Source organism: Leuciscus leuciscus (assembly GCF_965113295.1).
Source record: "Leuciscus leuciscus genome assembly, chromosome: 1".
In the NCBI taxonomy this organism is placed as follows: domain Eukaryota; kingdom Metazoa; phylum Chordata; class Actinopteri; order Cypriniformes; family Leuciscidae; genus Leuciscus; species Leuciscus leuciscus.
Genome location: NC_138725.1, coordinates 49,385,811 through 49,408,250, shown reverse-complemented (window position 1 = coordinate 49,408,250; position 22,440 = coordinate 49,385,811). Strand labels below are relative to the sequence as shown.

The 22,440-nt window shown below is 39.5% G+C and overlaps 1 protein-coding gene across 2 annotated transcripts in view; it reads left to right on the top strand.

Moving 5' to 3' along the window:
* Positions 1 to 14,966, top strand: part of prkcbb (protein kinase C, beta b) — a 127,856-nt gene extending 112,890 nt beyond the window's left edge. The window contains exon 17 of one of the 2 annotated variants that reach the window (XM_082179782.1): positions 12,878 to 14,966. In XM_082179782.1, the coding sequence (XP_082035908.1) occupies positions 12,878 to 13,036 (159 nt within the window). In that variant the 3' untranslated portion in view covers positions 13,037 to 14,966. Of the gene's footprint in view, positions 1 to 3,330; positions 5,842 to 12,877 lie in introns of those variants that run through there. The other variant, XM_082179781.1, reaches the window with a different exon arrangement.
* Positions 14,967 to 22,440: the final 7,474 nt, after the last annotated feature.

The window sequence follows — 22,440 nt, the reverse complement described above, 5'->3', positions numbered from 1 at the left end:
TCTGTAGCTTTTGCTTTAAAGAATGTTATTCTCCTTTCATTCCCTCTCCCTTTATCCCAGTGTGCAGCAGTCATTCAGAGATATGTGTGTGCCAGAGAGAGGACGACAGGGAAAGTATGGATGCATGTGTGTGAGAGAGAGAAATAGTTGTAAATGGGCTGTGTTTAACACAGCGGTCTTCGGACAAGCCACTTGTCACGTGTGTCTTTAATAGCAGGGACTGTTCACAGTGGATGTGCCCCCCTGATGCTAATGACTGTAGACAGGTGGTTTTAAGAGGACACCGAAAAGCTTTTGCCTCAATATTCAGGGGTGGATGAGATGCAGGTCGTTCGACTCTCTGTGGGTTCACTCGCCTGGGTGGCACGGCGTATATGGCGGTGAGTGGGCAGATCCATGAGTCGCAGCCTCCTGTGATTGCGTTCGGAAACACTAATGCATCTGCAGCGGGGTGGCCGAGGTCAGGTGGCTGCTACATCGGACCATTAATTGAGTTTAAATTAGAGGAGCTTCTGAATGCAGAGGTACACACATGCTGCGCGAGGTGATTTAATGGTTCCCACACACAGATGTTATGCCTCAGTGCTCTCACTGTCTGTCATTCTGTGTGTGTGACTGTTTAGCATTTAGAAGTGGTGGGTGGACGGACTTGCCAAGAAAGTCTGAGCTTTGGTTGCGTCTCTGTCTTATTTAAGATGTATTGGTTGTAAATCATTCACATGGTGGTCAGATCCCTCTTGCTGAAAATGCAGAGCCACATCTAAAGCTATTGTGTTAGCTGCCAGGTCCACGCTAAGGATTCTGGGCTAATGGTACAGTCAAGAAAATTAGGTCATTTCTTGCTGTATGAAATGGGGCTTTTAAAGGCTCAAGCTTTTGTTGGGCTGCCTAGTGGCAGGGGGGTATTTATTTGAAGGATTTTAGTCTTACTAATGCTTCTGTTTACCTCGAATTCAGGTAAATGCTGCATTTAAGAATGTGATAGATGATAATTTTAAGTGCTTTTTGTATACCTTAATCATGCAGTGATGGATTATAAACTTTTCTGTGCAACACTGTTACAATATGAATTAAAATAAATTAATAATTGTATTTATCAAGAATGCGTTAAATTGGTCAAAAGTGACAGTAAAGTTATTTATAATGTTGCAAAATAAGTGCTGTTCTTTTGAATGAGTACCAGCTCATGATTTCACCATCCACTTTAGGCAAATTCTTTTTATGCTAAAAATTTGTTCTCTAAATGTAATGCAGCATAAAAAAATAAAATAAAAAAAAAGTATTGTTAATAGTAAGTAAAAGTATATCGTTTCCAGTTTTTAAAAAGTGTAAGTAAGTTGCTTTCATTTTGAAGGAGCTGTGGTGAATGGACCCAAAGTTGATTGCCCACCCATTGTGCTCATTAGAAGCAGAGCCCCTTATAGACTTTAGCAAGGTCTTCACTCTGATTGGTGGAGTGGGTGGTAGTGGCGCAATGGATAAGACACATGCCTTTGGTGTGAGAGACCCGGGTTCGAATCCACTGTGAGACACCAATGTGTCCCTGAGCAAGACACTTAACCCCTAGTTGCTCCAGAGGCGTGCGACCTCTGACATATATAGCAATTGTAAGTCGCTTTGGATAGAAGCGTCAGCTAAATGAATAAATGTAAAATGTAAATGTAAATGATGAACTCCTGTGAAGTCGAAAGCTTGTAAATTTGTCTATATTTGATCCAAACGCATCATATCTGATCTACAGTGTTAGCGTTGGTTCTCCACTAATGACTGTGTAGTATTACAGTAGGCTATGGCACAAAGTATGGTGTCACAATATGTTTTTATAAATAATGCATATGTAGAACAGTAACACATGGATTGTGATATGCATCATACTGTGAGCTGTCTCAGCTCCACAGCAATAATATTCACCACTTGCCAGATTTTTCCTCTTTCAATGTGGCTGCACCTACAGTATTGTTTGCCAAAGGAGAGAATGCAGAGATACATCATCATGGGCCAGAGGTAGAGAACTGGCCAGGTTTGGAAGGTTCTGTTGGTTTGACTTTGCTTGCTGTTCATGAATATTACATGACTGTGCTTTAAAAGGTGAGTTTTGCCGCTGATCGATGCTCTCCACGAAAAGAGGTCCGTATGTGTGCGAGGAATTTCATTCTCATTTACAGATTTGCTTGTGTGGACTCACCTGTTTCTTACCCTTATGATGAGCGAGCTATTTAAATGTCACTGGAAGTGCAATAGAACATTGGAATTTCAAAAGCTGACATTTGAACTGAAGCGTATGTGTTGGCGATGGCATTAATGCTGTTGTTATTGTTTTCACTGTTGTTGTTGTCGTTGTTGTTGTCGTTTTCAAAAGCATCATGAATGACACCCTAACACACCATTAACATCTGGAACATATTTCTGTATCAGTATGAGTGTAAAGGTCTCACACACACCTCCATGCATTCATATTATCCAAGTTACACCCAATACCCTGGTGGAAAGACCAGATTCAGGCTTCCCAAATACGAGTAATATGAATTACCATGCTGGTCAATAGTTTCATCAGATACACCAAATCAATCTCCCCAAAAAAGTGCAGCTCTGTCATCATTTATTTACCCTCATGTTGTTCCAAATTTGAAAGTGCCATAAAAATAATTAATACGGCTAATGCACTATATTTCATATGGTTTCTAGCGATGGCTTGATGAACAGATTGAAGATTATTCACTGATAATTCTATCTTCCATTGAGGTTTTAACCACTGCAAACAAATAATTTAGGTGAACTTGAAAGCATGTAAATTATCTAGTGTCCTTTAAAATAAATACAATATCTGTCTGAAATTATAATTTATGTGTGAATCAGACATCATTATTTCTCAAGTAGGGCAGTTAAGATTTTCAGCAAAATGTTCAAGTAAAGTTTTGGTCTGTTTCTCTAGCCTATCGTATGATTGTGTGGCTTCAAATTCTTGGAATATAGAGCTGTAGAGAGACCACTTATAAGACTTTTTTTGTGTGTGTTTTAAAGCAAGATATTCTTTAAAAATACAGTTTTGGAATGACATGAATGGTAAATGATGACAAGAATGACTTCTCATTTTTGGGGAGTAAACAAAGCAGCCTAGTAGGGACATTCATTATGCTGGTCTGTTTAACAGGATATGTATCCAGAATTGCTATTCAGTAACCTGCAGTACCTGTCACACCCCTAACATTCACATCCATTCCCATACTTTTATTTGTTCTCTCTTTTACTTTCTGCTTCTGTCTTTTATGACCATGTTCATCATCCCCTCATCCATTACATGCCTCTCTTGTTCTTCTCTCCCTCCTGCAGTGTGGCCGGGATGCAGAGAACTTTGACCGCTTTTTCACCCGCCATCCACCGGTTCTCACCCCTCCAGACCAGGAGGTCATCATGAACCTCGACCAAGACGAGTTTGAGGGCTTTTCCTTCATAAACCCAGAATACCTTGCCATGGAAGCCCAGAGTTAAGGGCGACCCCCAAAACTAACCCAACCCTCCATCAAACCCCCTCTTCATCAAACCTCCTCATGTTTATGTACCATACACTCCGTGAAACGGTCACGTGTATGTATATAAACAGCCATGCATCGAAACTAAACCATCTATATACATATGCATGCGAAACTTCAATATCTGTAGATTAGCCTAAAGGTGGCTGCGGCTTTCACAGCATCCCATTGAATGTATCCAGGCTGGAGGAACATTTGAATCTAAAGGCCTTTGTCTTTATTCTATTTGTACTCTGTAGTTTTCCTGAATGTGGCGTGTATTGCATAGCTCTCTTCTAAACTACCCTCAGATGTGTCTGTTGCCGCACCGTAGGTGTTCAGATTCAGCCATTTGCACTATGGGTGCATGAATCACATACGAGATGCATAATGGCTAGCCTCGCTCTCCTTATCCAGTCTGTGACAGTGATACAGTGCTTGTTTCAAAAAGAATGCAAAGTCAAAAGGTTTTTGCATGATGATTTAGTTTTGCCTGAACTTTTATGATACATATGACGTTAGTTTCCTCTATAGTGCACCCCAATCTCTGACTTGCATTGTACAGACTAGTAGATAACAGAAATTTACCAAACTTTTTTTCTTTTCTTTTTTTAAGCATGAGTAAAATACTTTTTTAGGATGCCTGTATCCTGTTTGCGTGTATGTACAGGCCAGTAGAGCTTTATGGATGTGCCTGATTGTGGTAGTGATCTGCTTTTTTGCCTGATCATCTCACACCATCAGCAAACACTCACACTTGTACAGGAAGCATGACTCCTGTGATGGTTCCCGTTGGCTCTTCCTTGTTTAACACTTGACTTCTGCTTAAAGGTCAGCCGGATTTTATCGAGAGGTATTTGACAGGCATATTAAATATCAACTACCTCCTGCTAGAGACAATTACAGATTGAGGAAGGATGAGAGAACAAGTGCTAATATCAGAAAAGAACTAGTGCTGTAGCCAATAACTTTTAAAAGACCCATCGGCCGTGTATTACTGACCCCTAGGTTAGATATGAATGTTTTCAATGGGTACGATCTAGAATCTCCAAAAACCATTTTTCAACATCATTGGGGTTTACAATGACAAAAGGATGAGTAGTCAGCCATGGGTAATATTTAAAATGATACCCTGGATTTCATTGAAGAGCTTGTGTATGAGCAAATTAGTCTAGTTGGGACGCATTGATATAGCTTTGTTTCGCTTGAACGATTCCATCTTGAAGCTTGTCAATAGAGACCCGCCTCGTGATAATATGCTGAAACTTGGTATGTGAAAACACTGAAGGAATACCACAACAGTTGTGTGCAATATAATATTGAGCATCAAAGACAAAGTTGAGAAGAACAGGATATAAAGACGCCGAATAATTTGCAGCACCATTAAACAGAGTAGCTTTGAAAATAAAACATTTTGAGCGTGTAAACATTGCTCATAAGCACCAACAATAGGGGTCCGATGAAGCTATCTGACATTGTGTTAATGGGTCCAACAGGGGCCGGTCAGCGTTTTAATACAGTGCCCTAATTTAGCATGGTGACTGCTCAGATACGACAGTTGGTCTAGAAACACGAGCACTGTTCATGTCAGCGGTAACAGCAGCGAAGTCCCTGTGTGGAACAGATACCGTATCACTAAATGGAACTGGAAAGGCCACAAGAGCCACACATCCACAGAAATGGGTCAGATCCTCTCAGACATCAGAGTTCCCTGAGCGGTTATCCGTGCTGACTAGCGGCCAGTGGCTTTTATTGGAAACCACTGGGGCTTCATATCATATCTTCATCATAGGATTTCAGGGAAGGGATAATCTCTCTAAAATGGTTTCTCACATGAGAAGGTTTCCAGATAATGTTGTAGAAAATGGTCTTTTGTGGGATAAGATACTTTTGTTTAAAACATAAACAAAGGACAAAACAAAAAAGTGCATTTGTCATTACTGCCAAACAATACAGCGAGCAGTGCAGCGTAGGACTTTGATATTTTTTTAAGTGTCTTAAAATAAGCAAATAAAATGTATAAAATGTGTCAAATGTTATTAAATGTTATGAATTCTATGTGGTCAGTATTGTAGATAAAAAATAAAATAAAAAGGGGGGATTTTTTTTTGTGTGTTTTCTATACCATAACATGTGCATAGACTAAAGAAGCTTTGTGCATGCATTACTGAGAACTGATTCAGCTTAATAGACATATAAGACGAGTGTTTTAGCGAGTGTACTTGACCTTTCTGTGTGCTTCATACATCCTCAATGCTTTCCTTGTGCCAAATTATTTTCCACAAACAAAACGCAAGTATACATTGAAATAAAACTGAAACATCAATAGCCATTGTTTGGTTTTGCGTTGTTTCCCTCATTGCAATTTTGAGTGTGTAGCCTATAACCTTGAAATGACACTGTGCCTGTAAATATGAACTCTGGAAACACAAATGACTGTTTTCCATTCTAAGACCCCGATGTGACATTTTATTCTATCACATAAAGCATTATTTGTATGTGTTTCTGAACTGCTTGGCAGAGAAAGTCTTGTCAGTTTGCTCGGAGCATCGCTGTATAAAACCAACTTGGACGGTATGCAGCATGTGCCCACGCTAAGCTCTGCATATTTCATGCCTGCCACTTAACATGAGAACATTTCATCCTGTTCCACCACCATTCAGCCAATGACATATGGAAAGAACATACATAGGGGTGGTTGAAAACTAGAGAGACGCTTTATATGCCATATTAATCATGCTGCAAATTTGTATTGTGAATATTGGTGCTGTTGTTGGTGCTGCCAACAACATACAGTATAATGTGGCCTGTTTGCATAAATACCACCATAAAAACCAGAATGGGGGTCCTCGAGATCTTTCAAACTTGCTGTTTATACTTATATGCGGTACACAGTTGAGTCTGGCGCTCCACATAAGAGTGTTAATTAATTCTGAATGTCGCAGCCTCAAATTAAATGAGTTGGTTAGCACGAAGTGTGTGCGGCTTATCAGCTGAAAACAGGTCAGCGTTTGATACTGCTGTTCTCTTCTTGCGCTGACATCAGCTCGGCGCTAATCCGCTCCTTTATAGAAAGCTCTGTGCCTTAGTATCGCACGAAATTACAGAATCACGATTGGAATTAAAGCCTGGCAAAATGAGCACCTTGGATTTAGGGAGGGGGGAGGTTGTCTCTCGTCTTTTCTCTCCTTCCCAAGAGTTTTTTTTTTAATTATTATCTTTCCCTCCGGGGCTTTTGGTACAGCATGCATCTTGAACCCTATCTTTGCTATATATCTGTATGAAACCACGGGCGATAAATTCAGATCTGCTGAAGTACAAACGTCTCATCCTGGTATTCTCAATGTGCCGACGTCCCTTGTTCTGCTGTCATCCACCACTATCTTATATGTCCACGTGCATCATAGCCTGTTTATGGGAACTGAAATGCTCAGTGTGCCCGTGCTAATCTCATCTTGTCAAACAGACCTGTATCTAATCAACACAGAATGGCACTGGCCTGCATCAGCATGGCAAGCTAGCATGGATGTTCCTGTCAACTGAGACCATTTTGGACCATCATTCATCTCTAATTAGAGTCATTTATCATTTAGTGACGGTTCAGGATATCAAATATTTTGTTGGATGTTCTTTTTATGCTTTTTGATCTGTTATATCCATTCTGATGTTAACAATTTACACCATTTTTTTTCAGTTCCTGGTACCCAGTCCTACACTCATGCTAACAAACACAAAGGTCAATTGCCAATTTAGGTATCTAAACGTGGATGCATGAGTTTTGTTATCTGTATATAAACACTTTTACATGGATCATTACAACAGTAGACATATTTATAGGATAATTAATTCTACTTTGGTCTATCTACTATTTTATTTTATCATCTATCGAATAATTAAATCTCAAGGTTATGTTGGATGGTTAGAATTAAAACTAGCCTTTCAGAATCAAGCCTGCATTGACCCCCCTGTCCTGAGGTTTCCATGCCAATGCCCAGTGCCATTTACCTTTGAACTGTTTGGCTCTTGAGAGCTCAGGTAATCTAGTGGCCATCACTCTGGAGTTGTGGCTTGTGTGCTTCGCTGTGCTGTGGTGTGCTTGAACCAGCAAATGGACATAAGGTAGGAAATGTGCTTCTGTTGTTGTATTATATCTCTTCCTCCTGTCCACTGTATTCTTCCTGTCTGGAGCTGTTTTTATCCATGTGTAAGGTGCCAGGAGATCTCGAAAGATCTTCTGGACTGTCTCTCTTCCAGTTTTCTCTTGTTTGATGTGATCTGCATACCAATATTTGCAGTCATATGTATTCTCTGCGTCTGTGATCCTGGTTGTTTGTAAATCCTTTTTGCTGTGCTTTGACGGCACTCTCATCCCTCTCTCTGTCTTCCTCACCTAAAAGCGACTTGTCCCTGTTCTTTGTCATTTTAAAGTGCTACTGTATGTAAAATGCCTTGAAAAAAGAGCTAACACTGCTTTGTCATTGTTGGTTTGTTGTCTTCAAATGTACTGAATATTTGCTTTAAAACTGAGCGCCATGCTACCTTTAAAATATTTTGCACTTCCCACAATTCCCCCAGGCCCACCATTGACCAGAAAGCTGAATTATTTAGGTGGAAATAAGAAATGAATAGCATTGTTTTTCCAAGACAGGCATAATTATTTTTTATTTTATTTTTTTAAGGATAACAGGATATTTGACAGGAAAAATGGTGGAATTAGCAGCATTATAGCCCCTTTTACACAGCAATCCCAGTAAATTACCATGTCAGTATGACTTTAGTATGACAGTAAATACACAAATATGCTGTTCACACAAGCAATGGTGTTCTGGCTTTTTACCGGTAAAAGACCATTCACACATCAGTACCAAAAATACCAGTAAATTCAGGCGTTAGGGAATGATCAAACAGAACGCGCTTTTGCTCTTAAAAACACAAGACGCACATAATAGTATCCAAATGCAGAGGCGCAATGCTGATGAATCTGTCTCCAGCGTGACACGTTAAAAAAAACTGAGATGTGGCGCAATGGTCAAAGACGATCATCTAGCTCATATTTAAATAGAAAAACTATTAAAAAGCTTACTGTAAACAGAGCGGAGTAATCACGTCATCTCTATAAGAACTTTGATTGGCTCAAAGCAGACTTTTTACATCAGCGCGTTCTGACTTCGTACTTACTCATACCGGTAATCTTCATTCTGCGTTCACACAGAGCACATTACCGGTAATTTACTGGTAATGTTACAACTTCCTTGTTAGTAAATTGCCAGAACCAATTTACCGATATTTTTGAAAAGGTCACACATGATATCTTACTGGTAATTTACAGGTAAAGACTGTATGTGTGAAAGGGGCTTGCAGCATTGACAAAAAAGGAGTGTCGTTTCAGAATAAGAGCTTTAATAAATCCCCATTACAAAGATTTTTTTTTAAATTACTGATGCATCAATCAAAATACAACCAACTCGGGTCATGTTGACTTAAGGAAGCCACGTTTCTGCCTCAGAGTAATTAAAATAGACCGAGAAAAATAAAAACAGAAAAACTTAATTCCGAGTAAAAAACAGAATGACTAAGCGAAATTGTACTTAAATTGTAGATGATACACAAATAGCAGTGTTGTGCATGTAAAAGTGAAACATCTACTGTATAATATAACATCTATAAAGTGATCTATAATATAGACAATATATCTATAATCTGTCTATAGAGACATAGAGGCCAAATCCGTTAACATCGCCATATTCAATAACATGCTAAAACTATTCCTGAGAGTTGTCATGGTTGAAATATCTCCATGAAAAGTCTTTAATTAATTAATGATAAGGAAAATAGTTAACGATTTTGCACATTATTCTAATTTTACATGGTGTATTTCAATCATTTTATAGCTGTGAAGGGCATTTTAAAGGGATCACCTGATAAACAATCATGTTAAAGGGATAGTTCACCCAAAAATGAAAATTCTGTCATTAATTACTCACCCTCATGTTGTTCCAAACTTGTAAGACCTTCGTTCATCTTCGGAACACAAATTAAGATATTTTTGGTGAAATCCGATGGCTCAGGGGGAGCTCCATTGATAGCTATTTAATTAACACTTTGAAGGCTTAGAAAGGAAGGAAAGACATCGTTAAAATAGTCCATGTGACTATTTGGTTCAACTGGTTCAACTAAAGTGGTTCAACTTTAATTTTATGAAGCGACGAGAATACTTGTCATTTGTTAGAACGCCAGCTCCTGCGTCATCACCACACGCCGTGGTGCTCTCGTGAACGTGTGTAGGAGACTGATACGGAAGAGAAGAAATTGTTGAATGAAGTCGTTATTTTTGGCGCACAAAAGGTATTCTCGTCGCACAAAAAAGTATAATTTGTGTCCCGAAGATGCACAAAGGTCTTACGGTTTTGGAACGACATGAGGGTGAGTAATTAATGACAGAATTTTCATTTTTGGGTGAACTAACCCTTTAATTACTCTTATAATTTTCAGTGGTTTCTCTGTGAAGACTTGTGAAAACTACTTTTTTGATAAGTAACGGATAAAAAGTGCCAGAAAAGAATAACTTTTATCATTTTGATGGCACAATTATGAGAAATAGACACATCTGTAAGATATGAAGTCAAAATTACAATAGTGAGACATGAAGGCATGGGAAAAAGTCACAATAGTCAGATGTAACGATGCAATTATGAGAACAAAAATACCAATTGTGAGATATAAAGTTGCAAGTACAGTATGAGACATTCACTATTATTTATTTATTTATTTATTTATTAGTATTTTTTATGTATTTTTTTATTTTACTCTGAGGAAGAAACCAGCTTGCATATTGACTCATTGAACACAACAATGCAATGGCGTTTATTGAGGAATATGTATTTTTTTTCTCCACTATAATTTGAGATGAAAGCCCCACTACCCTCTATCAAACACATTTCTACAAGACAACATAGCTTAGCACTTTGTGTGAATTTGTGCATTGAAACGTTTTGCAGTATTTGCGTTGCTGAAGCTTCTTGCTCCACTGATGCTCAGCATATTGAGCGCGGCCCTCCCCCCACGCCAGCGTTTCCTTTGCCTTCATGGATTTACATTGCCAAGCAGTGCATTAACAATGTCTAGCCCCAGAGAAGGCCCAGTCCTCTCTCCTTCACTGTTTTTTTCTCTCCATCCCCTCCATCTTTCCCACTCTCTCACACCTTCTGTCACATTCCCTCTATCCCTTTCTAGCTTACTCTGACCCACCTTGCCCCCACATCCCCCTCCCCCCTTTCTTTATTTCGTTTACTCGGTCTTCTTTCCCTCTCCATCCTCCCACTCAGTATGTGTTTGAATGTGTGTGTGTGTCCTCTGAGCCAGGCTGGCTCTTCCCTCGGGCACGCTGGCGCACAAGGCCACAGCAGCAGTAGGAGAGGAATTCTCCCAGTAAGAACAGGCCTGTGGGCCTAACAAACCGTCTGCCCCTTTCATTTAGACTCCTCTCGCAGAGAGAGGCAGAGGGATATAGAGTAAAAGAGAAAAGCCAGCCGTGCCTACGCTTTAGCATTTCATAAAAGAAACAGTACCGCACAGTGTGTCAATGCAGCGAGCGTCTGCCACAGCAGATCTGGATGGGGACTGTCAGTGAGATATGAGTCTCATCAGTGGCCTGGGCGTCTTTTTAAGTGCTTGTGTGTTATAGTGTCTTCTCCTGAAGTGGAATCCCTTCTTCTTCGGCACACACTTCTTCTTCAGCCTTTAACACAGCTGGGCTTCTGCCTAGAGTCGGTTTTCCATCAGCTTCCAATTTAATGTGGATAATTGTGGATTTTTAAAGGACAGTTCACCCAGAAATTAACATTCTGTCATTACTTACTCATCCTCATTTTTGATCCAAACTCTATGCTGTTTTTACATACTAAATATTTATATAGTTTATACTTAAAAAAAAAAAAGAAATCAATACTTTTACTCAGCAAGGACACATGAAACTGATTCCTATTTCAAATATGCATTTATTTTGTTCATTAGAATAAAGAATCTTTGAATCAAGAATCCTTGAAAAAATGTTTCACGGTTTTCACATTTTTCAAGAAACTTAAAGGGGTGGTTGATTATGATTTCACTTTTTTAACTTTAAGTAGTGTGTAATGTTGCTGTTTGAGCATAAACAACATCTGCAAAGTTACGACACTCATAGTTCAAACAAAGGGAGATATTTTCTTTTTTTTAAATAGTTTTTTAAGGACTATAACAAACGGCTGGTAAGGACTACACGACATTCCTCCAGGGTTAGTGACATCACAAACCCTAAAATTTACATAAACCCCGCCCCCCGGGAATGCGATTTATAGATTATCATGACAGAATATGCTAATCAATGACTAGAAGATATCTACACATAAGCTACACAAATTCATCAACTAACCATTCAGAAATGTTGTCTACATGTTGTCACTTATTCTTGAGTCTCTCCATCTTTGTCTGACTCCGGTTTGAACATAAAAGGCTAAACATTTTCAGGACACAAGCTGTTGTAGCTCCGCCCCCTGTGCTGGGAGCAGCAGCTCATTTGCATTTAAAGGGACAGACACAAAAAAACTGCGTTTTTGCTCATCCTCAAAAAGTGACAATTTTAACATGCTATATAAAAATATCTGTGGGGTATTTTGAGCTAAAACTTCACATACACACTCTGGGGACATCAGAGACTTATTTAAATCTTGTGAAAAGGGCATTATACCACCCCTTTAAGTAGCAAATCAGCATATTATAATGATTTCTGAAGGATAACATGACAAACATTATTTCTGTTTTTACTGTTTTTGATTAAAATATTATTAAAATTGATTAAATAAATGCAACTTTGGTGAGCATAAGAGACCTCTTTCACTTAGCAACTGTAAACTTTGGAGTAGATTTATTTTGCCATACACCAGTTTGTTGTGACCATGTGCTGTTAAGCTTAAAAATGATAACACAAAAAAACTCACACAATTACAATAATGACAGTTGATGTTACTGATAGCCAACCTGCAGCATAGGCACCACATATGATTTGTGAGCAAGATACAGCAGATTTTCACAGAATAAAAACGTACATTTCCATCAGTGCATCGCGCAAACCTATTAGACTTTGAAAACATGAGTCATATTTCTTTTATAGTGCTTTTTTTTTTTAAGTTAAGATTCCACAAAAATTTCTTCCTTTTATGTTTCACTGGAACAAAAATAAAAGTATACAGGTTTGGAACAACATGAGGTTGAGTGTATAATGACAGAACTGAGATTTTTAAGTGAACTATCCTTTCAAGATCTGAGGATTTTGAAGGTATACATTAATTTCTAAATGCAGCTAACACCCCTTTCCTTTCTCTTTTTTCTAGCGAAACAGCCGAGATACCTGCAACTTTGACCGAGAGTTCACTAAAATGGCTGTGGAGCTCACGCCCACCGACAAGCTGTTTATCATGAATCTGGACCAGGACGAGTTCCTGGGGTTCTCCTACACCAACCCGGAGTATGTCATTCCCACTCAGGGTTAATCGAGCATACGCACCAGAGACTGCTGGCCATGTATCTCTGTCTGCCTGTATGTGTGTGACATGTATGCTCAGGGTCGTGAAAGCTCACTCATATTACTGTAACAGGATTTTACCAAAGGGCTCAGGTTGACCATCTCAGTATATAGCTGTGCGGTATTCAGACAAGTTCCCATGAAGCCAGAATTCAACTAATCTGTCTCACCATAAGTCAACCGTTTCCCTCTTCCTTTCACACGTTCAGGGGAGCCGGTAGCCCTGCAGCTTTGCGAGATTGCATTCTGTGTTGGTGTTTATACAATGGTAAACGCGGCCTATGCAACAAACGAGGAACAAACATGACTAACCCCGAGTGAGCAATTTGAAAAACAACAATGCTGCCTTCAATTATTTATTTGCGGTTCATTATTTTTCCCCCTGTTTGGTCTCTATTTGAGCTGAGCTAATGTTTAATTCACTGGCTTAAACCCATTATACCAAAATATTATTACCTTTCACACATGACTTGAGCCGGCGATCCCATGCAGCCTCTGCAAAGTGCTGAATCCTGGCAGAAGTGTCAAGAAAAAGAAAACATGAACAAGAAAAACAAATATATCAAGATGGTTGCAAAGTGAAAATGTCATTATCATTCATAAAACACTTTATTTCAGGAAGGATTCATATTACTAGGTTTGGGGAGAGTGAAGATTTGTAAAGCTACTAGTTCATATTTCAGTATCCTTGAGGACAAGGATTAGAAATAGCCGGATATATCAAACGCAGTCGACGCCGTCTTGCAATACAGAATTCAAATAGTACATAACTGTGTATCTATGCACCTTGTAGGAAACACAATGTGCCATTTTTCAAAGGACGTCATCATCCTTGTGATTTCAAATGCTTAATTTGCATGATTGCAATAGTTTGTTTATCCTCTAGGCATAATACTTTTGGAGATATCTATCATTCAGGCGAAAAGACTCATACTTGCAAAAATCATACTTGCATTTCCGAACACTTGGTCTAGATCAGTCGTGTATAGCAATGTGATTCAAGTCCGCCACCTATGTGCACTGATGACTCATAGGCTTTGTGTATATAATGTAACTAAGCACTTTCTGAAAGGACACGTAGTAGGCCTATTTCTTAGCTACCTTCTCGTTCATTTAAAAGATAAAGGCATTCCGTTGATAAGGTTTTGCATGTTTGGATTTATTATCATTACACATTAATGGCTTATAATTTGTCCCATGCATCATCTTCAGGTTTTTTTTTTTTTTTTTTTTTTTTTAAGTAGCCTATGTAAACATATTCATTTGTCTAAAATATACTTGATGAAACCTCTAATGAAAATGACTTTGAGATTAGATACACATAAATCGATAGGGTTCTCACTCTTGAATAAGCGGAGCTGAATTGATCTGTTCTGCCCGCTCTTGTACAGATCCTCACCTCTCTAGTGCTGTGTGTGTAACGGTGCCGTCTCTGTGAGGTGAATAGTTGCAGTGTTTTGATTGGGCTAAGTGATAGCCTTCATTTTATACTCACCGTGTGGCTGCCTGGTTGCGCTATCCCATAATGCTCCCATAATGCAAACCCGTTCGCTCCGTAGAAAGTTAAGCCGCCGCGTATCGATCGGGCAATTATCAAAAAGAGAAATAAAAAGCATATATCAGTTGACACCGTGGAGCGTGAGGTGAACGCGAGGTGATTTAGAGGGAAACTTTCGCAGGCTTAAAGGCACAGAGTGTCCTCTTAATTGCCAGCCGAATAGTTTATGACTCTGAGGTCAGCTCCAGGGATCAGGGATAAAGGATACGAGGTCTCGGAAGCCACAAACACATAGATACTGAGTGAGATGCAAGGTAAAGCATTAAAGTTATACTTATTGATGTACTTATGAGAGAATATGTAATATGTTCTATTTATAATACAGATATTCAGTGTAAAACTGCTTTTGTCTGGTTTCTGTGTGGATGATATCTGTGTTGACAACAGTCGTAATATCCAATGGGTTTTCTTGTATTATATTATTGAATACTATATAATCAAAATAACATTTAAACAAATTCAACATTCAATAGGCTATAGGCTACTGTATATTTATAATGTAGCCTATTGAATGCTATATAAACAATGTATTTCTCTTAGATTAGATTATATAAGAAGTGGGTTCCTCACATATTTGGGGGTCCTTGGCATCAAAACGTTTCTAATCTAATATTAAATATTGTAATATTGCACATCTAACATTGAATATTGTACATCAAGTTGCTCATTCTGGTGGTCATTTAATGTTTTTTTGTTTTCTCTGTATTTCATGAAGTTTCTGAACACCAGACCAGAGATCTTTTGTAAATATTGTACATAAAACACACACACACACACACACACACACACACACACAATTTAAGTCTATCTTTGGTTTTGTGGTTTTAAAGATAAAAAAAAAATTATCATCACTTTTCTTTTTTGTTTAGAAGAAAACAAAATTTCCTTGTTGCTTAAAAGGTGAATATAATTGTTTGACCATTTTTCTTACATATTATAATAACAGATTATAAGTAATTTGCACTTTAGCTGAACTTTAGCATTTCACATCTAGTTTATTGAATAAAATACACAATTTTCTTGTAAAGGTTGGCTTCAATGTGGAGTCACATCTAAACTGACCGTGCAAATTTAAAACAGCACTGTGTGTGTGTGTGTGTGTGTGTGTGTGTGTGTGTGTGTGTGTGTGTGTGTGTGTGTGTGTGTGTGTGTGTGTGTGTGTGTGTGTGTGTGTGTGTGTGTGTGTGTGTGTGTGTGTGTGTGTGTGTTTACTGCACTTGAGGGATTAATATTTGGGTGACTCAGACAAACATACAGTATTTTCAGGCATGTGAGACGCTGCAGCCCCTGTGAGTGTTTTGCTAAGCACAAGATGCTATCTGCCAAAGAAATGTCCCATCTTATCAGCTGCAGAAATTCATGTTTGGGAAATGAGACGATGCGACTGGAGTCATGGGCAATCTGCAGACGCAAATTATTCCCCTGGCCTGCCGTCACTCAGAGCTGACTCCCACATGATTTGATCTTTCAAGAAGATCTCCCTCGTCCGAGTCCGGCACTCCAGACCTGGGACAAAAAAAAAAAAACGGTATAAACAAGAATGAGAACAATTACCCAAAATCCTCCTCTTCCTGTCATAATCATCATAATGCTGGTGTGTGTGTGTGTGTGTGTGCGTGCGCATGAGAATATGAAGGTTTCATTCTCGAAATGTCATCCTGGTGCTTTCTCTGAGGCTCGGTGCTGATTGAGCACTTTTGGTGTAGCTTTCATTGTGACAGTTAATGAAATTATTTGCCTTTGACAACAGCTCATTATATGCCTCAAAGGCATTGTCTGGGACTGCTGTGTTCTGATCTTTTTCATTCTCTCCCTGTTTTTTTTTTTTTTTTTACCCCCTTTGGAGTTTTTTTTTAAATATATAAATCCAATTAAAATCATCCCCCATGACAAATCTGCCATCGGAAAGACCAAAGTTAGCCTTAAAAAATAGAATATATGGACGGAGACAAGACAGCAAAGTAAAGCTTGCTATAGAATAATACGTATCATAATGACTACACCCCGCAAGTCATTTATCAGCATACAATTTGAAAGAGATTCCCATACATCCTCCCTACTTACTCATACATCTCTGTACAATTGAAACAGACTAATGGTGCGTTCAAGTCCTCCTGGGAAGTTTGTGTTTACAAGTTGGGAAGTCGTAATTACGATAGCAGGTGCATTTAATGCTGCCTTCACGTGCTATTGGAAATGTCCTACTTCCCACTTCTGAAGTTGTGATTATGAGCTCTTCTCATTCAAGTGCTTTGTTGTCGGAAAGAATAGGAATCATGGAGGACACCAGGTTTATTCTTGCCTATTCATTGTGAAAATCTTATTAAACCCAAAATTATATTAAGCATTCCATTTATTGACAACCATATAAACCAGGGGTGCCCAGTCCTGTTCCTGGAGATCTACCTACCTACATATATAGTTCAGATCTAACCCTTATCTAACACACCCGTCTGTAATTGTCAAGTGCTCCTGAAGATCTTAATCAGTTAGTTCAGGTGTGTTTGATCGGGGTTGGAGCTGAACTTTGCAGGAAGGTACACTATATTGCCAAACGTTTTGGGACGTCTGCCTTTACATGCACATGAACTTTAATGATATCCCATTCCTGATCCGTAGGGTTTAATATGGAGTTAGCCCACCCTTTGCTGCTATAACAGCAACTCATCTGTGAAGGCTTTCCACAATGTTTAGGAGTGTGTTTATGGGAATTTTTGACCATTCTTTTAGAAGCGCATTTGTGAGGTCAGGCACTGATGTTGGACGAGAAGGCCTGGCTCGCAGTCTCTGCTCTAATTCATCCCAAAGGTGTTCTATTAGGTTGAGGTCAGGACTCTGTACAGGCCAGTCAAGTTCCTCCACACCAAACTTGCTCATCCATGTCTTTATGGACCTTGCTTTGTGCACTGGTGCGCAGTCATGTTGGAACAGGAAGAGGCTATCCCCAAACTGTTCCCACAAAGTTGGGAGCAAATTGTCCAAAATGTATTGGTATGCTGAAGCATTAAGAGTTCCTTTCACTGGAACTAAGGGGCCAAGCCCAACCCCTGAAAAACAACCCCACACCATAATCCCCCCTCCACCAAACTTTACACTTGGCACAATGCAGTCAGGCATGTACCATTCTCCTGGCACCCACCAATCCCAGACTCGTCCATCGGATTGTCAGACAGAGAAGCGTGATTCGTCACTCCAGAGAACACGTCTCCACTGCTCTAGAGTCCATTGGCAGCGTGCTTCACACTTTACACTTTGCATTGCACTTGGTGATGTAAGGGTTGGATGCAGCTGCTCGGCCATGGAAACCCATTCCATGAAGCTCCCTACGTACAGTCCTTGAGTTAATCTGAAGGCCACACGAAGTTTGGAGGTCTGTAGCTATTGACTCTGCAGAAAGTTGGCGACTTCTGCGCACTCTGCGCCTCCGTATGCGCTGACCCCGCTCTGTGATTTTACGTGGCCTACCACTTCGTGGCTGAGTTGCTGTTGTTCCCAATTGCTTCCACTTTGTTATAATACCACTAACAGTTGACCGTGGAATATTTAGAACTGAGACTCAATATTTAGATACTGAAATTTCACGAATGGACTTATTGCACAGGTGGCAACCTATCACGGTACCACGCTTGAATTTCACTGAGCTTCTGAGAGCGACCAATTCTTTCACAAATGTTTGTAGAAGCAGTCTGCATGCCTAGGTGCTTGATTTTATACAACTGTGGCCATGGAAGTGATTGGAACACCTGAATTCAATGATTTGGAGGGGTGTCCCAATACTTTTGGCAATATAGTGTAGATCTACAGGAACAGGATTGGCCACTCCTGATTTAAACATTCACGCGCTAGTAATTCTGGAATTTTGGTCAAATACAGGCTATTCTCGCTGTGTATAAAACATACAATACACTTCCAATGATTATTCATAAATTTAAATATGCACAACTTTAATGACAAGACAAGGCGATGTAGCTGTTGTGTAAAAACAACGAATAAAGAATACCAGTCACAGCAGCAATCGTTTTCCCCTCCACCATGTTTAAAATTTATGGTACGCCCATCTCAGAAAAGTGGGTATCAACATTTTCCCAGAAATGACTTGAGAGGGCCAATTGTCCAATTTTCAGTTGGTCGTATTCATGATAAGTATGATAGCAATTGAAGGCAGCATAATTAACTTTTGCCAGAGCAAGATGGCGATTTACCTTTTCTGCAAAATAATTCAGAACCATTTTTAACTCTACTTCTTCAAAATGATGAATAAAGATTGAATGTGCATCAGGTGTGTTTTTGTTTTTATTTAAACTATTAAGGGTGCTGTTTTGAATTATGTATTCCTTCATAATTATTCAGTATTATCATTTTTTGTTAATGCAACTTAGCTAGTTTTATTGTATATTAATTTGAAAAAATGTACCATCAATACAGATGCTGCATCTATTGCATCCACCATATTTTCTCACTGACCAGCCCACTACAGGCTGTGCGATTTCTGCAATCCAATAAGATCATTACAAATCACACTGTATGACATCAATCTAATAAACTTGGTTACGACATGTAGACTGTACGATGATGACACCTATTGAATCGTAAGCTACGACGCAAGTTATGGAAGAATAAAACGTCATCAGCATGCGCTACTGGTAAACAAATAGAGCAAGATGAATCACACTTTGGCAACTGTGGTTTTTATGTGCCCTGAAATAAAGACGAGGAAGTGAAAGAGGAGAATATGAATGCAGTCATAGGGAAAAGAGGCAAACTTGGCATGCCAATTTTGCAAATGGAGCTTGAGGTAAGTAGTTTTAAGTTTTAGCGCCATGTGGCGTTGATCAATACACCATTTCATATTGCATTTTTATTGGCTAGTCAGTAGACGTACAGGTCGTAGCAGCAAACACACTGTGAGATGATCATGCTAAATTTCTGACATTGTCAGAAAATTATCGCAGGCCATCTTCAAGACCGTGACAACGGTCATCTTTGTACCTCTCTCACTTTGAGCCACGACCACAGAAATCGGCATGATTGGTCATCTCACTTGTAATTGACTTTGTTCTGGCATTCTTGTGCATTCAGCTCGTAAATATGATATTTCCAACTTGAACGCACATATCTATTAGTCTCCTAATATATCCAGCCACATTCTCACCTCGCCACGTCCACTGCTGTTGCTAATGTAATTACCTCCTCAGCCCAGCCTATTTTTCGTACATAATGTAGTCGCACAACCGGTAGACTATCAAGGCGACATTTCTTCAGCGTCACAGCGCGTGGTGTGCGGGCCTTGTGCAATGGCCCCTTATCCATCCTCTAATGACACCCTAGCAGGCCCCTGCAGCGAGATTTACAGACCAACAGACGTGCCCCTTCTCCCGCTTTTCTGAATGGGATGTAATTATAGCTGTGTTGGGTGCATGGTGTGTGTTTTAGCGTGCATTATATCCCAGTGGTGGCTTCCCTCCCACTTCCCCCACCCCTAAATGCCCCTCAATTCTCCTAGCAACTCCCCATGCAGCGAGCAAACAAACGGAGAAAAGCCGCTATTGATTTGAATTCGTTTTGTTCTTCCTCAATTAGTGTTCTCTCCTTGTGCTGTTTGTTCTCGCTTTTAAAGAAGATCCCAAATTAACTGCAAAACAATTTGCTCTCTCGCACATGGCAAACACCAAAGCGCAGAGATATTCTCCTCCACAGAGAACGCTCTCGTTCTGAAGAAGAGAAGATGAAAAAAGACAAAGGCCCAGCGTCTGATATTTATTTCATTCATTGTATCTTGGAAAACGTTTAGGAGAAATGCATGACGGAAGGATTTATTGGATTTGGTAGCACTCGCTTACAGAGAGGTGGAGAGAGAGGGAGCCTCATGCTTTTTTTCCTTTTCTTTAATTGTGATAAGTGGTCCGGCTGTCCTGTCTTATAGAGGTAAAACAATTTAAAAAGCAATCTCCTGTTTTAATGAAAACAAGCATGCAGGCCCGCATGGAGCTAATGAAGCCGAGAGAGTTATTACAGAGGCTCCAGGGATCTTCCACACGGCTTGTGTACAGTCACAGACATGGTGTGGAAGGGGAGGGCTTCTCTCTCACTGTGAGCAGACAAATGTAGTACATGGAGAGGAAAAATACAAACCAGGAACAGTGTGTTCATTTACCTTTTTCATATTTGTAACACTGCATAGGAGACAGTGAATGGGCAGCAGCATTGCTAAATGTAGCGAAGCTATTGGGTGAAATGTATTTCTCCGTAGCAATGATTACGAGATTCATCGCTATCTCGTATTTATGAGATTTTTTACGAGATTAACGCACTTGAACACCAACACAAAGTCGTAAATACCAGTGGGGAGCTCTGGATTTTCTCTGAGCCCAGAGTTTATGAGTTGGGGGCTTGTCAGTGAGAAATACCACAATACTGTTGTGGTAGAAAAAAAAGCAGCGATATTAGGTGTGTTTGACTTGATGCAGCACTGCACAGACCGACCTGCATCTTACTTGAAGCAGTGCATGCCGCTTAGACATTTTGTCTGAATTGAGACTGTGCCAACACCACGTGACTGTGACGTATACCATCATAGTACTGCGAGAGCGATTCAAGAGCAGCCGGCTGGTGCTCTGATGATGACACTGCTGTTCAACGATTGGCCGGATTCGTGTTTTGTGTTTTTTCTGACACAATCAGCTCAGCTGATGCTTACCACTTCATGTTTGTATAATAGTAAACTTTTTCATGTAACTTTAATGTTATCTTGTGTATATCTCCAATCAAACACACCTGATTCAACTCATCAGCTCTTAAGTAAAGACTCTAAGGCTGAATCCGAAATCGCCCTCAGGACCATTAGCCGAGGCTGTGGATTACAGGTAATAATGTAAATAATGTAAATTTTCTTGCACAGACCAATCGTTTCGCTTCACAAGACCTAAATGAATCGTCAGGAGCCAAGGGTACAAACTTTGTTTTGCCTGTTTGTTTTTTTGACTCTCAAGAGTTTTTTTTTTCTTTTTCTTTTTTTTCTACTGAATAAGAATAGACCTACATTGGATTGCCTGCCGGTGAGTAAATTAACAGCAATTTTTGGGGTGAACTATCCCTTTAATCATCGAAGTCACAAGCTGTTCCAGCATAAACGACTCAATCAAAAAACTCTATTCCTCCAAACAAACTCTTTGTGTGTTTTGTGAGTACACACACACATACACACACACTTTAATACTCTCTTAAATACTATTTTATATTGTAACTACTTGACATGCATAGGTAATGTCACATTTCCTCAAGACAGACAATATGTTTTGATTCTTATTTTGGAGATTTTCTTTTAAATAAATAAGTATCTAAACACATTGCATCTTACTATATTTAATATATCACACATGAATTCAGAGTAACTGCAAGCTATACTGTTTTCTATAGCTTCTAACTATATAAACATTCAGATAAGCTTTGCTAAGTTTTTAGCTTGGCTAGCGACAATTTTATTAATTTTTTTGAGTAGCTTGCCCAACACAGATGGAATTTTTTTTCTTCTATGCTTCTCTGAGCATCATTATAGGTGCAGATGGATGAAAGCGTTCTCCTCTCCTGCTGATGTGCTCTTATATTAGTGGTATTTTGTGGAGAGATGCTGTTCATGGATGTTCTGTTCCTTTTCAGTGGATAGTGCCCCTCCACTGCCCTCTCCTCCAGCAAACTCCATAATATGGCATCATCACGGACCCACTGAGAAGATTTAACCCAGACTGACTTCAGCCGCTTCGACAATATGAATCGAGCTGCTGTGCCTCCCCTTAAAACACGAGGGAATTGTGCGA